A 15,792-nucleotide genomic window follows, 5' to 3' on the forward strand; every position below is an offset into this window, starting at 1 on the left:
TCTTGTTATCTTTTCAATTCCGTACTATTTCGTTGAAACATTGACTGAATCCAATACTCATCCAAAATATTTATCCACCACAGTTGTTGCGCATATTCTCTTTCCAAATTTTTAATTCATCTCTGTAATACAAAGATCATCCTCTTCAATAATTAGTCGGGTATCTATCAATGACTTTATTATTGAAATTCCGTGGTTGCTCAAATATTTAAATCACAAATCAAAATTCCAAAACAAATGAATCATTATCTAAAGCAAGCTCCCTCACATGAAATGATATTGCTGATAATGTTGGAAAAATTGGTTCGCAAACATCTTATTTAACAAAGAATATTTTCACTTTTTTGAAAACTATTCGATCATTTAGACCATTATAAAAAAAGGCTCAAGTTTTTGACCGTTGTCTTTTTTTATTATTCTTTGTCAAAAATGTTTGCACAAGAAAATCAAGTATAAATGCACATTTTTCAAGCTATTTTTGAGTTCTTATTTTACATCTATTTCATCTAACGAAACATGTGTCCATTTGATGTGAATGATGAAAATGACTTGCTTTCTGAATACTATGTTTTATAAAAATGCAGGAAACGAGCATTTCAAAAATGTTAAACGGTATGCAATTGTTATTGAATTTATATCCTTGTATGTTGTATTTATTTTTCAGAATTGTTTTGTGAACTTGAACATTGCAATGAGGATGAGCAGAGAAAGAAAATAGAAGAAATGAATGAAATGATGAATGAAATGAATGTTGATGAAATCAAATCTATTTTCACAAAAGGACTATTCAATAAAATGAACAAAATGATTGAAGAAAAGAAACTTTCGATTGAAAATACGATTTTATTGCTGAAGCATGTTGGGTTTTGCAAAGCCCTGAAAAACTTGCATGATTATCGTTTTAGATATTCCTCGTTGAACAAACGAATGGAGGAGATGATAATTGAAGAAGAAGAGAAAAAAGAAGAAAAGAACGAAAGACTTTTGGTTGATCTTTGCGAATGCTACATATCTTTGAGCTACAACTTCCCTCCAAAATTACTTTCAATCTGTGTCACCTGCCTTCTGAAAGCTGCTTTGAACAAGGAGGAAAGCGAGGAGAATCAAAAAGAGGTGGAAATAGCATTACTGGCTTTGAGTAATACTGAATATAATGTATGAACATTGTTATTTCCTTTTTGATATTATTGTTTTCTTATCTTTTATTAGGAAATTGATAAAGAACTATATTTGAAGGAAATTACAGAAATCATCAAATATCAACAAAAACACAGAAATCTCACAAAACTTGCCTATCAATCTGCTTGGCAATTTTTAATATACAGATTCTTCAATGATGACAGCTTGGAAGAAGTTATTGTGAATGAACTGCATTTTGGAAGAGAAGCAGCAAGAGAATTGGAAGAGCTAGCAAGATGCATTGACTGGAAGAAAAAAGGAGGAGTGGAAATGAACAAAGAAGAAACGAAAGATGAGCTTATTTTGATGAGATGGCTCTGTCCATTTTTTGATTTCTTTCGCTCATGCAGATCATGGAATGAAGAGTTTGTTGAACTTATCAGCAGCATTACAAAGGTGTTTAGAGCAGCAAAGAATAATTTTTGTCATATTCGTGATCAATGCATTCATACCTTTTTAAACGCAGTTGAAAACATGGCTGTGAAAATTGAAGACTTGTTGAAAAGTGGAGCTGTTGATGCTGTTTTGGAGGAGGTTCATCAATCAACATTGAATGAAGATACCGCATATGAATGCTTGCTATTCTTTCTGAATATTTCAGAAAGAATGAAAGAAGAGGAGGATGATGAAAAAGAAGAAATGAAAAGACGGTCAATCAAAATGGAGATATTTGAAAAGATGGAAGAAGAAGGATACGAAGATGCCATCACAAGCTTTCATGAAACAACTGATTTTCTCAACAAAAAATGTTATTATCAATTATCGTTGAATATTTCCGATTATTTTGTGAATGCTTGAGGAATTGAGGATTTTTTTCAATTTGTTTCTATGAATTTTTATTTTTTCTTTTATTTTCTTTTTGATTTATTAAACTTTAAATACAATCTTTTATTGTTGTTATTGTTATTGTTATTGCTGCACTTGAAAAGAAATAATTGTTAAATAGACATTTCAAGTGATGTCTGGGTGATATTTTTGAAATCATCCTTTCTTTCGAGTTTTTATCAAAATTTTTATCTCAATGTGATTTTTGAATATTTTGTGTTTTTGTTATTGAGACATCATAAATAATATGGATATAACGTTGTCGTTCATTTTTTCAAACTCCCATTGAGATTAAAATTTTGAGCAAAACTTGAACGAAAGTTAGATTTCAAAAATGATCAGCCACATTTTTTTTAATGATTGCTTATATAATAAAAATTCTGATGTGAAAATTATCATTCGGTTCGTCAGAAAGCAAATTTTTTCTGTCAACAGTCACAAAGAAGTCCATGTTTACTCAAACCTTCCCACTTATTTATGCTCTCAGAAAAATAAGAGAAGGAAGTGAAAAAGCCATTTTCTCTTTCAATTATTTCCTTTGAAGAAGTTTCAGATTGCAAAGAATTTACTAAAATGAAAGGTTGATTGAATACAGTTTATCAGTTAATTTCAATGAGATTAAAACGGTCAATAATCGAACAAAGTGATGATAAAGCAAACCATCTGGAATATTTCAGGAAGCAAAAGCAATCTTTTGAATATAATTGACTCAAATTATTGATTTAAAAAAATTGCATACAAAACATGTTTGTAAAGTTTTCCTGATAAAAATTTCATGAAAATTCAAAACAAACAGTAAATAATAACATACATACATAAAGAATAGTATAAAGCGAAAATTGTAAGAAAAGAAAGAAAGAAAGAAATGTTGGCAATTTGTCATTAGAATAGCTTGTGCTTAAAAAGACTCTTTAAATCATAGCGAATTTGACTCATTTAGAATACTGAAATAACAGGCAATCTCTTGCAATTTAGCCATTTCAAAAAATGATAAATTACAAAAAAAAAAAAGAAAAAGAAAAAGAAAGAAAAAAAAAAAAAAGAAAAAGAAAAAAGAAAAAAGAAAAAGAAAAAGAAAAAGAAAAAATCAAAATGAAAACATATCATCCAAATTCAAGAATTTACAACAAAATAATAGATAATTCCAAATAAGACAATTCAATAAGTCAACGCAAACAGAAATTAAAAACATTTTCTTTGAAGAATTCTCATTTTTTTTTCATCTTGGATGAAATGTCAAATCATTTGATATCTTTCTTTCAACTACATTTCTTCTTCTTCCATATAGTCATCATCATCATCATAATCTTCTTCTTCTTCTTCGCTATCATCTTCCCATTCTTCACTGCTTTCATCATCCATATAATCAAACTTGTTCTTATTTTGATATTTCACATACTCACTCGGCTGCATACCACCCACAATTAAATATTTAATAAGCCGTTCATATCTTTTACATACTGTTTTCATTTCCCTTTCTTTGTCTTCTTCTTCATCTTCTTCCTCATCCTTTTCTTCTTTTTCTTCTTTTTCTTCTTTTTCTTCTTTTTCTTCTTTTTCTTCTTTTTCTTCCTTTTCTTCTTTGATAAGTTGTTTCTCTTCCATTTTTTCTTGATCTTTTTTTTCATACATCGCACAAACCATACAAATTCTTGGATCACATTTTGCGCCTAACCTTCGTTTAATTTGTTCTTCCCTTTTGATTTTTCGTTTTCGAATTGGAACATATGGCGCCATTTGTGCGTGCAAAACGTCCAGCACCCCTTCTTCTTCGCAAACTTCTCTCAACATTGCTGTCAATTCCTTGCGCAAAGGCTGAGGAAGACATTTATTTTCTATCATATTGTTACTCGGGTCTTTCCTGCAAACTGATTGTATCTGTGCAACAGAGGACAATGAAGCCCACCCGCCTATCAGCGCATCTGCAGCCTCCAACTTTAACTTGTCATTTGTTGCATCGCATAGCAGCGAAGCTATTCTGCTCATCACATCTCTTTTCATAAGTCGTGTAATTGACTCGTAAACTTGCCTTCCGAGCCATTCGCCAACGCATTTAACTGCACACAATTGGTATTTCCTAATCATTATTCGAATGCTTTCCTCTTCGCAAAATATTCCGTCTGCCATTTGCTGGAAGTTCACTTCACCAGAAGAGTAAATGTCATCGCAACTTGCATCAAAAAACTTGCTTCCCGGGAAAATCGCCTTCCAATCATCTTCTGTCCAATTTCCAAGCAAATACCCAAGCACTTTCTCAACAACATTGTCCAGTTTCCTGAACAAATAATCAAATGCCTTTCTGTGATAGGAAGCTAGACTCTGCAAACACTCAAATGCTTTTATTGCAATTGAGCAAACCGGTCCGTGCAAGTACACAGGAGGAGTCCAACAAGAAGAATTGCCATTGGACAAATCAGGAAATATTTGTGAAGAATCATTCGGTTTTGGAACTGGAATAAATGATTCGATTGTTAAAAGATTGTTTTTTTCAACATAATTGTTCAATTTCATAGTAATATCTAATGTTGATGATCTTTTCGCTATTTCCAGTGCTTCCATAATAACTGAAGGAATGCTGTTGGATAGAAGACCATATAACCATTTTCCAACGTTAATTGGATCATATTCCCCAACGCACGCATCTATTCTGGGCATATAATTTAAATATTTGATTCACATATAAACAAGCAAAAGAATATCACACCACAATCAATTGATGTTTCTCGGAAATATGCAAGAATGAATAAACAAATATCTTCATCTTCACATTTCCCCAAATCAGCCAGCTCATCTGCAATTTTATCTATCCTAAATGTGTAAAAAAACGGAACATACATAGCAATACACTTTGATGATTCGGAAAGACGATCTATGCCTACGTGTAATTCAATTTCTTCAAAATCATAATAACCCTTTCTGCATAAATATCCAAGAACTCGAGCGGCCAAAAACTCAATTGGTTTATCTAGATCTTCACACATTTTTTTCATCTTTTTCTTTAAACTTTTGAGCTTTTTGTAATCGAAAAAATGAAACTCATCCCGACCAATAATTTTTAGTAAATGATAAAATCTTATCATCAGTTTCTCAAGATTTTCCCCTTCTGTCAATATTATTTCTTTGTTAGAAAGAAATACATCAAAAAGAAATATAGTTTGGCGAGATATTAAACACAGCAATAATATAAACCTTCCAACAAAACTTTGAGCTCGTTTTTCGTATTTGTCCAAGTTCTTTCTTCGATATGATCTTTTTCTGCTTCTCTAATATTGATTGCATTCATCATTAACATTGTTATTTTTTCTTAGTCTTCCTTCAGTTGTGATCGAAAAATTGTTGAGTTTTGAGAAAAGCAAAAATTATTATGGTTATATTCTTTTTTCGCCGAGAACAATCAAGAACTTCAACACCTCCTTATTTTGGGAGTGAGCGCCATATTAACGGCTCAGTCTGAACCTGAGTGACGTGAAGAAGATTTTCCCTTCACGTCCGTCACTGGAGTTTTTTCACGTCAGTATTTAAAAATTTCAAATTCGTTTGTTTTTTGGTGTCCAATGTAAAAATTTTCTAAAAAAACATTCATTCAAAAAAATTATTAATCATATTTTAATGTATTTTCAAATTTTTTAATTTTTTTGTTCCATAATTATTTTTGCAAAATTTTCAAAAATCAAAGATCAGCGATTGGACATGACAGTTGTTTGGAAAATTTTTGATTTGTTTATTATTTTTTGATAAATTGCTTGACTCATATATTCTGAATATATTGAACTTCAATATGAAAAAAAATAGATATTGACATGTTTGCTTAAATTTTAATTTTTGTTGTTTACGAAAAAGAAATAATACCATTTTCAATAGTCATGAAATGCAGTTTTTCTATTTAAGTTTGAGATAGAAACTTTAAGATTTGAAATGATTTCTATTTCTCTTTTTGTTCTAATTTTTCATCTATTTAAGAAATAGAGCTACGTATTTCAAACAAGAAGTATTCCTTTGGATAAACAAAATTTTGTGGACTCATAAGGCGCTGAAGAAGGATTTTCTGTTTTAAATAGAGAAAAAGGTTTGTTATTTATTTGTTTTACAAAATATGAATGTTTATTTATTGACAGCTTTTGCACTGATTTCAGAGCAGCAGATAGAAATGATCGAAAATGAATAAAAGCACTATTCCTTGTTATTCAGTCTGACTATCAAGATCGGACAGCGAATTCATAAGGAAAGTGTTCAGGATGAAGGGACTTGGAAGGGAATTGGAGATGAAATTTTCTGACGAAAAACAATCTTTTTTTCACTAAGAAAGATGGAATTTGAGCTGAATGCAAAATTTTCACATTTTTCAGAAGAGCAAGAAATCGATTCACTTGATGGAGAAACAACTGATGGAAAGGATGATTGGAGATTCAGATGATGAAACACTTGAAAACAGAAGGAATTATGAAATTGACAAAGAAAACAGATACCAACTGAATAAAATATAGACATTGGCTTAAAAATATGTTTATAAGGTTTGATATTGTTATATATTTGAAGTAATTATTATTATTTTTTTTATAAGAATGCTGAAAGAGCGAAGGAATGGATGGCTTTGAAGAAGAAGAAGAAAAGCAAGGAAGAAAAATGAAATGAAGATTGATGAAATTCAAGATAATATGAAGATGCCTGGAATTAACCTTTGGCGAAGAATTTTTTTTGAGGAAAGAAGATTTCTTGTGAAAGAAGGGAAGCGAAAAAGGAAGAGACGGAATGAAAAAGGGATTTACATAGCTTTCCAATTTTTTGTTGGCGAGGGGGATGATAGAGCTGAATGTTTGATGGATTTGGAGGATCTTATTTGGCAGAAAAAGATATATAAATAAAGAAGACAAAGTCCAGAAGAAGAGAATTTTATTGAATTTCTCTGTTGATATTTATTGGTTCTCATCTTCTCAATTTTCAACAATTAATCGTCTCATCCAATTCATTCATCATCATTACCATCTTCTTCTTCTTCTTCTTCAAATATATCAACAACATTTCACACAGCTTCTTCTTCATTATCCTCACACATCATCTGATTGGATTTCTTCACATTCTGAGTTGAAATCAGAGATCATGAATGAAATGAAAAGGAAACAAGGAAATATGGGGGAAAATATAAACTTTCAAGCTTTATTTGCACAAGGCAAAGAAAAATTGTTTCACTCATAACTTTATTTCGCTTTCTCAGATTTCAAAATAAATTTGATTTTCAAATCTGCAAACAGGCATCGTTGAAATTAAAACATTAAGTTTTCCAACATTTCACGAATATCAAAAAATGGACCCATTCTTATTGAGTTTTTTTGATAAAAAAAAGTCAATGAAAAGTGCATAATTTTTCAATGAAAATGCTTGAAGAGAAATATTTTGCCCCATATGTTGATGAAGGAAAACATAACAAATCAAAATGAGAAAAAGATGAATAGAAAATGAAAAATAAGAAAGATGGTTGAATAAAGTGAAAGAAAACAAAGTTCTTGATCTAATAAAATATTTTGAAAGGAAATGTGGTCAAAAGAATTGAAGAAATTTTTGTGATGATAAATATTTAGTGAAAAAGGAGAAAAGAAGGACGAGAAGAGAATAACGAACCAGAAATGCATGCAACAGCGGAGCAAGATGAGGATAAAGAAATGATAACTGAAGATGACAATGAAGCAGAAACAGAAGAAATAGCTCCATTACTGTTTGCACTGAGCGGTGGCTGAAACAGAAACACTTTCAGAAGAAAAGAAGCTTTATGCAGTTCCAAAAGTCGTATAGTCGAGCTATTTTTGAACAACATTCTCAAAAATATCTACTGATATGGCTCTCTGAAACCTTCGTTCCATTCACAATCTTCGTCTCCTTCGCCCGGCATTCCCCTCATCCCTCTGTCCAAATCGTTTCCATCCAAATTCTGCAGCCCATCCAACAGACATTACTTCTCCTTCTTCGATGGCATCCGCCCTTCATGCACTCTTCCCCTTCATTTGACTCTTGCATCCCCAAAGGATGCAGACGAAATACGTAGTATTTCTTATTCATTTCTTAAGTTGAAATAAACCATTGAATTCCCTGAATCTCCTGTGATTGCATATACCACTGTCGCACTATTCCCTGTTGAGAAGACAATGGAACTGAAACCGAACCAGAACCAGAAGAAGAGCCAGAAGACGGATTCAACAGAGGAGGAAGAGACACATTCACTCCGCTCACTTCTTCTGCAAAAGTCATTCTCCTTCCTCCAACACTGCTGCTTTGCTACTCTCTCAGCGGATCCAAGTTCCTTTTGTCCTCTCTTGGAGTTCCTTTCATGGCGGACAAAGTTGGAGTGAGGTTGTACATCCCAAACGCTTTTCTCTCCTTCTCCTTCTGCAAAATCCTAATCTTCTGCTTCGCTTTTGCCTGTGCTGCTATCTTTCAGCGCCTGTTTCGTGGCCTCATTGAGCTGAATGCAACTGGTCAATGTTCGTTATTGCAGTGTTAACGCAGCAGCTGCTTAAAGCTGTTCAAAAGGCTGCCTCGCCAGTGCAAACAGAAACTGGTTCTCTTCGTTTCTCGCTTTTTCCAGGACAGGGCGGAACTGCTCAAGTCGTGTGGCTATTTGAATGCCACGCAACTTCGTCATGCGCTCAATGACACTCACTCTCAGTGGCTTCTTGCGGATGCTTGGCTGATGCGGGGCAATTGCCAGTGAGGAGGAAGATGAAGATTGAGAAGACATCGGAAAAGAAGAAGGAATTCCTTTGATTTTTCCCAGTTGAAAGTGCTGAAGGAGAATGAGGCGATGACGGAGTGATCATAAGTTTTGCCTGAGTTTATGTTGGAAACAACAACATTAGATAAAGAGGATGAAGAAGAAGCATTCATAAAAGAAGTTCGACATGTTGAAGGGAAACATTGATACAAAAAGATCTGAATAACTTTTGAACTTGCTTCTTCATTATTCACAGCAAATGAAGTTGAAGTATTCTGCTTTTCAATTGAAGAATTCCACTTCGAATTCATCGAAAGAGAAAGTTACAGAAGTAAATTCACCAAAATAACAGAATGCATCACATAAAGTTGTTCATCACACACACATTTCTATCCTTCTGCAATTTTTCCTTTGATCAGCAGAATCGTCAAAACCTGCAACTTGATCAGCGGATGGATCTCTTTCCAGTCATGCAGGATGTCTCTCTTCTTTCTTTTCTCGTACGCCCTCTTCTGCAGCGCCAGGTGCCGCCTCACACGAGTACACACCAAACACGCCAGACTCCGCTCGATGCTCCTACCCGCCACACTCATAAAGCCAATTCTTTCATGTGGCAACAAACACAGCTGGACAGGTAGCGGAGAAAGAGTAGCTGGAATTGTTGTCGTTTTTTCATGTACTAGCGGCTTTGTTCATTTTTCGCGATGAAGTCTTCACCGGACAGAAGCGCTTGCGGCACAGTCTCCATATGAGTGATACCTTCTGTCCATCACTTCCTTCTCTTAACTCCTCCTCCTCCAACATTCTCGTTCATCTCATTCATTGAGCTGTTTCTGCTTTCCAGCTTGATTGGAATCCTCACAAAATAACCTATTTACATCAACTGATGGAAGCTCCGGTATATTGTCTGCTTTCCACACTCCAGCACAATCCCCCTTGTGCCAGGGCACTCAAGCAGAGGGAAATCAGACGCCGATGCATTCAGCCGCTCCACATCACTCAGGTCGAGTCTGTAGTCGGTGCTCGTCCCACCTTCGTTCCGCAGCACAATCGACTGCATTGGTGCATCCACCTCGCCGATGGGCACCTGCTCCAGAAAATGCATCGCCGTCGTCTCTGCGCCTTGTCCACTCTCAAACACAACATGTGCATCAGTTGGACTCAGCGTCTGGCACACGATCTCCAAAATGTCTTGCTTCCCAGCGGAGCAGCATCCAAATAGAATGGCAGGTGCAGCAGATTCTGCAGCAAGCGCATATCAGCCTCTATGATAAGTTTTTCGTCGTGGAGGTTGAATGTCTCCTCTGTTAGTGTGAGCTCGTAGGCAAAAATATGGTTTTGATAGTTAAATGACAGCTTTTCCTGCAGAATCGTCTTTTCAGTGATCCAGCTGTGCTCATCCACACAGTTGTAGAGGGAAGGATTCTTGAGATTTCTCCAAAACATGAAACTGTAATTGCATTTGGCTAGATTCAAAGGGCCAAAAAATGTTTTGATCGTGTGGAGCTCTCTTCACAGAATGGCGTTGCTGTGTTGTTTTTTTGGACGGGCCAGGCAGAATAGCTAATGTCGAAATAGTTAAAGAAGGAATGATTTGTTAATCGAATGGTTTTAGAAGAGGAAGAGAAGAATAAAGGAAAGATACAAACAATTAATGACTTTATGAATGAAGGCCAGTGAAGTGATCTTCATTTCACAAGCTGTATCAATCGAATAAAATGATTAAACGCTAACACTCAAACATATCAATATTCATTTTATAATAAAGGTTAGAATTGATGATGCTGAGAAAGTGCATCTATATTTTTTGTTTTGTTTTCATTTTGCATTGTTCATTAGAAACAATCTTTCATAAAATTTCAATTTCAAAGTCCTTCATTACAGGAACATAAAACCACAAGTTTGCGATGTTAGACAAAGTGAATGAACGTTTTATATTATGATAAAAACATATGTCTGTATGATTTTCCATTTTTCAAAAACATATAAAGAGAAATCATTCGCAACTTAAAGATCATTTTATCACGTTGAAAGCGTTGTATTTTTAATTATGATTTATATGCTTTGCTTGTTCAATAAGAATAACTTGAAAAATAGAATGAAATGAAATAAATTTTTAAAAGACAAATACAAAACAGTGATTAAAGTCAAATATGAAGTAATGCTTCCAAAGTTTGTAAGCTTGTCGAGTTTCTTTTATCTCCAATTATGTTTTTGATTTTCGAAATAATTCTCTCGCAGCTAGCTTCGCTGCATGGAGATAGGATTAGTGACAAACATAAGCCTGAATACAACGATTGGAGATTACCAAACTCAGCAATTACATTGTAAAAGATTTCTGGATCTTTTTCGAGCATTTCTTCCGGCTTCGATTTCATCTGATTTTCAAAGAACAACTTGCAAGCAGTTATAGAATTGTTTCCATAATCTTTAAGCACGCTCCGAGCATAATTCGTAAATGATCTGTCAAGTCGAGGAAACCAGTTTGTGTATAGCAAATTTTGGATTTCTTGCAAAATAGTTTTTTCTTTCTCTTCGTTGAATTCTATACATAAATCTATTTTCTTTGTCGAAAATAATTCCTGTACTTCTTCTTCATCTTGAAACGTCTTTTCTCCAGCTGTGCAGCATGCACAATGAAAGGAGTCATTTCTCAATTCAGTATCGATGTCTGAAAAATGTTCTGAAGAAGAAGAAGAAGATCTCAAAGTCTGTGAAATGGAAGAAGAAGGAGATGTTGATGATGACGCAAAATCTTCCCGTATAAATGAAGAATCTTCTGTTTCCAATTCCTTACGAAATATACTATCATATACATCATCAATCGCATCATTTTCTGCTTGCACAAGTCCATATTCGTTGCTTGCTTCGCTTTCACTGTCTTCCAAACCCTTCAATCACCAATTTTCGTAAAATCATCTTTTTCTTTTTCTTCAATTTCTTTTATTTGTTTTTCGATCTCAATAAATTCCTCATTTTTATTTTCCGAACCTAAAAATCATAAAAAAATAATAATAATAATAATAATAAAAAATTGAAGAAATATTGATTGCAAACTATTGCTTTTAATTGATGAATTTTGTTTGTCGAAGCAAACTTGTTTTCTTTTTGGCGTTGAAAGATCATAAATATCATGAGTATCTTCATTCATGAAGGAAGTTGAAGAATCGAAAGAATTTAAACTTTTTGACACAAAATATGTTTTTTCCGAAATATCTAATGGAAAAGGCCAAGGATGAAAAATTGAAACAGGGAAAGATTGAGGTTGATTTAACAATGTTGTTTCACTTTCATCGGATTGTTGAATAGTACACCCCAATGGAAAAAAGGAAGAAAGTTGAGTTTTCGGAAATGTATGTTTTCTTAATAGTTGTATTCCTTCTGGGGTTAATGCATAAGAAAGTGACACGTACTCCCCCCGAATTCCTGTTAAAAAATAATTATGTAACAAAATGATAATGTTTGCGATTGCGTTGCGCCATTTTGCATCTTGAAACAAACGATGCTTGGAAATATGAAAAAGATAATCAAATGAATCAAGTAAATAAGGAAACACTTGAAAAAGCTTTGTTCTGTCTTTTTCAAACTTCAAATGTAGATTCTGCAGAGGGAAAAGCAACAACTCAGTTTTGATGATATCTAACTCACTTGAATAGTCCATAAATTTTTGATTAACAACAACATCGAATTTTTTCCTTACAAATGAAGAAATATTGTACAGGCTCATCCATCTTGTTGTGACGAATGAAGGAATGCGCTTTTTCAAGAGTGTTCTTACAGATTTAGAATGGGATCGTTGTGAAAAATCTTGTAACATTTGTTTGATGGAAATTAAAAATGGTATTTTTGAAAAAGCATTAATGATGACTAAATTTGTTAGATGGTTGCAGCAATGAATATGAACTGGAAAAAATGTGTATCTGTTTCTTTCAGAACTTCCTGAGCTAGTTTCTTCGAATTCAGAGAATTGAGTTATTGCATTTTTCTGTGAAGAAAAACCATCAGTGCAAAAACTTCTGATCACCGCATTGAATGATCGAAACTCTGAGATTAATTGTTGAATGAATAAAAAAAACTCCGACGTTGTTCCACACGATTCATAAAGACCCCAAAAAAATGGAGAAGAATTCAGAGACAAAATGGAAACATTCACCACCATGAATTTTTTATTTGCAGCAGTTGCTCCATCAAACATTACGCTTATTCCCTTGTTTGAAACTTTTTGCTTTTTTTCCTTCTCTTTGTCAGTTTTTTCATTGATGATCAAATGAGAAATTTTCCTTCGTGTTAAGTATGGGAAAACTGACATAGGTGAAATAGAAGGATTTGCTTGACCGGCTCGAATTAAGGAGAATATGAATGTATTAACTTCCTTTGAGGATGAAGACAAAAAAGAAGCATTGCACCTTCCAACCATCGATATAAACTGCTTTTCTAATTCTTTGGGTGAACAATCTCGTTCAAATGATATAGTGTGCTCTTGAGAACTTTTGGTAATGGGTAAATCTGTCTGTTTTTTGAAATTCAAAAATTCTCTAATACTCAGTAAATCGCACTTGTGATGTTTAACAATAGAATAATTCTTCCTTCCTGATATGCCGCAAGCACATCCATCCTTGGATACAGGGCAAAGGAAATACTTGTGACAATCTTTCCCTGTATATCCATTTTCGTCCGTAATTACATAAGTAATCCATAAACTATCTTCCAACAGTTCAAATTTGAGCTTTGATATATATTCATTTTTCTTTTTTGGATGAACGAACACTAGGAAAAATTAACAAAAAATGAATCTTGAATATTATTTTCAAATTTAACGTTAACCTGTTCCATATTTTGAGTTAATGCGTTTTTGCAGTTGAACAAATGAGCACTTCGCTTTCTCCATTTTCTTTTTCATTTTTTCATAAGCTTCTTGCTGCAATGAATCAAATACAAAATAAAATATTTTAACAAATGCATTTTTTGAAAAGCAAACAATTAGAGGGTTATTGAGGCTCGAAACCAACTCATCTGGTAATTCACTTTGATAATCTTTCGACAGTATTTCCATTTGCGTATTGACTGAAGCTGACGTCAGTGACCGTCAATGACAATTGAAATTCCTCAAATGACTAATGCGTCAGTGTAATATATTTTATTTGTGTGATCAAAAATAAAAACAAAATTCAAAGATACTATTTATTAATTTTTTGAAGGTTAGAAAAAAGAATAAAAATAATATTAACATTATCAAAAGACTGTGAAAGAATTAATGAAAAATTTTCAGTGACGTGATAAAATTTCCAAGTCCGTCAGAATTCGAAAATTTCACGTCAAAAGTCAGTACGTCACTCAGGTTTAGCTCAGTCGTTCAAGTGAAGTGCGAGCGGTGAATGACAAGTAAAAATTAAGGAATAAAATAATTGTTATCAAAAATTAACAATTGATGTGCAAAAACAAAGTGCACAAGGTGGTGTTGATAAATTCCTACAAACAATTACAAAAGTGAGTGAATTGGACAAATTTGTGCCAAACATATCTCATTTCCAAAGGGTGGGAAGAGTTTAACTCGTGGTGGGAAAAGAGGTGTTGAAGTTCAACGATTGTTCTCGGCGAATTAAAATGCAAAGCCTTTCAATTCTTAAGAACAATCGTTGAACTTCAACACCTCCTTATTTTGGGAGTAAAATAGTTGGGATTTCCTTCTTTAAAATTAAGCTCCGACTCCAATTATTGTATTCAGAATTGCAACTGCTCCTTCCTGATTTCTTTCCATAAAAATCTCTTCGTTATCACGGTCTTCTTCTCCTGGTTCTTCAACCTTGTTGGGGAATATTGTTTCTCCTTCAGAGGCCTTTGGAAAATTCGTAGATGTGGTTTGCGCTGACTGAGCATAATCGTTTTTATCCTGCAAGCACATATGGCTTTGAGGTTTCCTATTGTCGACCGTTGATAACAAGGTGTCCGCCATCCTTGAAGCTAAATTTGCTTTGAAGTATGAACGAGTTGGAGTGTGTGAGTTTGGGGACATAAGCGCGTGCCTTGCAACCATTGCTTCAGGCACTCCTTTGGACAATAGTGCTGAAATAGCTGCATGCTTGAGAGTGTAAGGTCGATATTCACCTGGAATCCCAATCTGCGTCATTCCAAGGCGGGCCAACTTACGAATTCCTACTGTCTTAAGCGGAGTGTGCTGTACCGTGTTGAGTAAAAATGTGTCTCTATTTTCATAAGTTGTCATAACTCTGCCCCAAAGTGATTTAATAGCTCTTCCTGGGCAAACCTTTTCGTCCGCACAATTCAAATTTGGAACTGTTATGAATGAGTGTGTTGGAGACATTTAGAAATTTGTGAATTGATGGATGGAATCCTCTTGTATAACCGATTGGCTCATGGAAATTCTTTCCATCTCGCGGAAGCGGCATGCTGTGAAAATGATTTACAGGATTACGCATTTTACGGTCAAATCAAAGAATGATAATTCCTCATTTGGAGGCATGCGATTGTAATTGTCAAATACGATTGAAGGAGACCACATTGATGTGAATGGTTTCTTTGGGATGTGAGATCTATGAAACGATCAAAACATAGTCTCTATCAATGGGACTTGCCCCAGGTTTTCTCCATTACTGATTCTTGTGAACAGCGAGACCGCGGATCTCGTTGTGCAAAGGCATGAATATGGTAAACCTTTATCTCTCAACTTTATAAAAATGTTAGCACAGATCTGGGACCAATCGCTGAATTCCTTCGGAAAGTCTCCATATCCCTCTTCCTCCAACGCCTGCGAGAAATGTGCAAAGCCGAACATATACGAAGACCAAGTTGTGGAAGCGACACAATTTCGAGACTCAAAGATAATGAGATCAGGAACATTGAACCTTTTTAGCCCGCGCTTCCACCATTCCTCCCCGATTTCCATTACCAATTTAGTCTCCCCGCAATGTAACCTCCTGGTTGGAGAAATGCTCCTGTTCTCTTTAAGCCTATGCCTGGTTGAAGAATAACTTGCGAATTCTTCCAATATACGAAGCGTGTCATCATTCTTTTCAATAGAGGCGTCCAGATTTGATTTCTCCAGGCTGGAATTAGAATAACTGCTC

At 34.3% G+C, this 15,792-nt stretch overlaps 6 protein-coding genes across 6 annotated transcripts; 1 reads left to right on the forward strand and 5 right to left on the reverse strand.

Moving 5' to 3' along the window:
* Window positions 1–370: 370 nt before the first annotated feature.
* Window positions 371–1,977, forward strand: MONOS_13224 (uncharacterized protein; the record flags this gene model as incomplete). The annotated part of the gene is made up of 4 exons (XM_067865909.1): window positions 371–450; window positions 585–612; window positions 665–1,155; window positions 1,210–1,977. The coding sequence occupies exons 1-4, from the start codon at window positions 430–432 to the stop codon at window positions 1,975–1,977; spliced, it is 1,308 nt and encodes a 435-aa protein (XP_067736173.1). The 5' UTR covers window positions 371–429.
* A 1,238-nt stretch (window positions 1,978–3,215) lies between these two features.
* Window positions 3,216–5,363, reverse strand: MONOS_13225 (uncharacterized protein). Its single transcript, XM_067865910.1, has 3 exons — window positions 5,194–5,363; window positions 4,709–5,122; window positions 3,216–4,646 (listed from the first exon to the last, which is right to left on the reverse strand). The coding sequence occupies exons 1-3, from the start codon at window positions 5,294–5,296 to the stop codon at window positions 3,268–3,270; spliced, it is 1,896 nt and encodes a 631-aa protein (XP_067736174.1). The 5' UTR covers window positions 5,297–5,363; the 3' UTR covers window positions 3,216–3,267.
* A 3,029-nt stretch (window positions 5,364–8,392) lies between these two features.
* MONOS_13226 (uncharacterized protein) lies at window positions 8,393–8,734 on the reverse strand (the record flags this gene model as incomplete). Its single annotated transcript, XM_067865911.1, has 2 exons — window positions 8,393–8,468; window positions 8,547–8,734. 2 exons carry the CDS (start codon window positions 8,732–8,734, stop codon window positions 8,393–8,395), a joined length of 264 nt encoding a protein of 87 aa, XP_067736175.1.
* Window positions 8,735–9,581: 847 nt separating this feature from the next.
* MONOS_13227 (uncharacterized protein) lies at window positions 9,582–9,812 on the reverse strand (the record flags this gene model as incomplete). The annotated part of the gene is made up of 1 exon (XM_067865912.1): window positions 9,582–9,812. One exon carries the CDS (start codon window positions 9,810–9,812, stop codon window positions 9,582–9,584), a length of 231 nt encoding a protein of 76 aa, XP_067736176.1.
* Window positions 9,813–9,868: 56 nt separating this feature from the next.
* Window positions 9,869–10,153, reverse strand: MONOS_13228 (uncharacterized protein; the record flags this gene model as incomplete). The annotated part of the gene is made up of 1 exon (XM_067865913.1): window positions 9,869–10,153. One exon carries the CDS (start codon window positions 10,151–10,153, stop codon window positions 9,869–9,871), a length of 285 nt encoding a protein of 94 aa, XP_067736177.1.
* A 4,249-nt stretch (window positions 10,154–14,402) lies between these two features.
* Window positions 14,403–15,029, reverse strand: MONOS_13229 (uncharacterized protein; the record flags this gene model as incomplete). Its single annotated transcript, XM_067865914.1, has 1 exon — window positions 14,403–15,029. One exon carries the CDS (start codon window positions 15,027–15,029, stop codon window positions 14,403–14,405), a length of 627 nt encoding a protein of 208 aa, XP_067736178.1.
* Window positions 15,030–15,792: the final 763 nt, after the last annotated feature.

The sequence above is a fragment of the Monocercomonoides exilis genome (assembly GCF_001643675.1).
Source record: "Monocercomonoides exilis strain PA203 chromosome Unknown scaffold1-2713096, whole genome shotgun sequence".
NCBI lineage: Eukaryota > Preaxostyla > Oxymonadida > Polymastigidae > Monocercomonoides > Monocercomonoides exilis.

Coding starts and splice junctions, on each gene's coding strand:
- MONOS_13225 (XM_067865910.1), bottom strand. CDS start 5,296: ATGTTAATGATGAATGCAATCAATATTAGAGAAGCAGAAAAAGATCAT. Junction 5,123..5,193: donor GCTCAAAGTTTTGTTGGAAG/GTTTATATTATT, acceptor TTTCTAACAAAG/AAATAATATTGACAGAAGGG. Junction 4,647..4,708: donor AGAAACATCAATTGATTGTG/GTGTGATATTCT, acceptor TGCCCAGAATAG/ATGCGTGCGTTGGGGAATAT.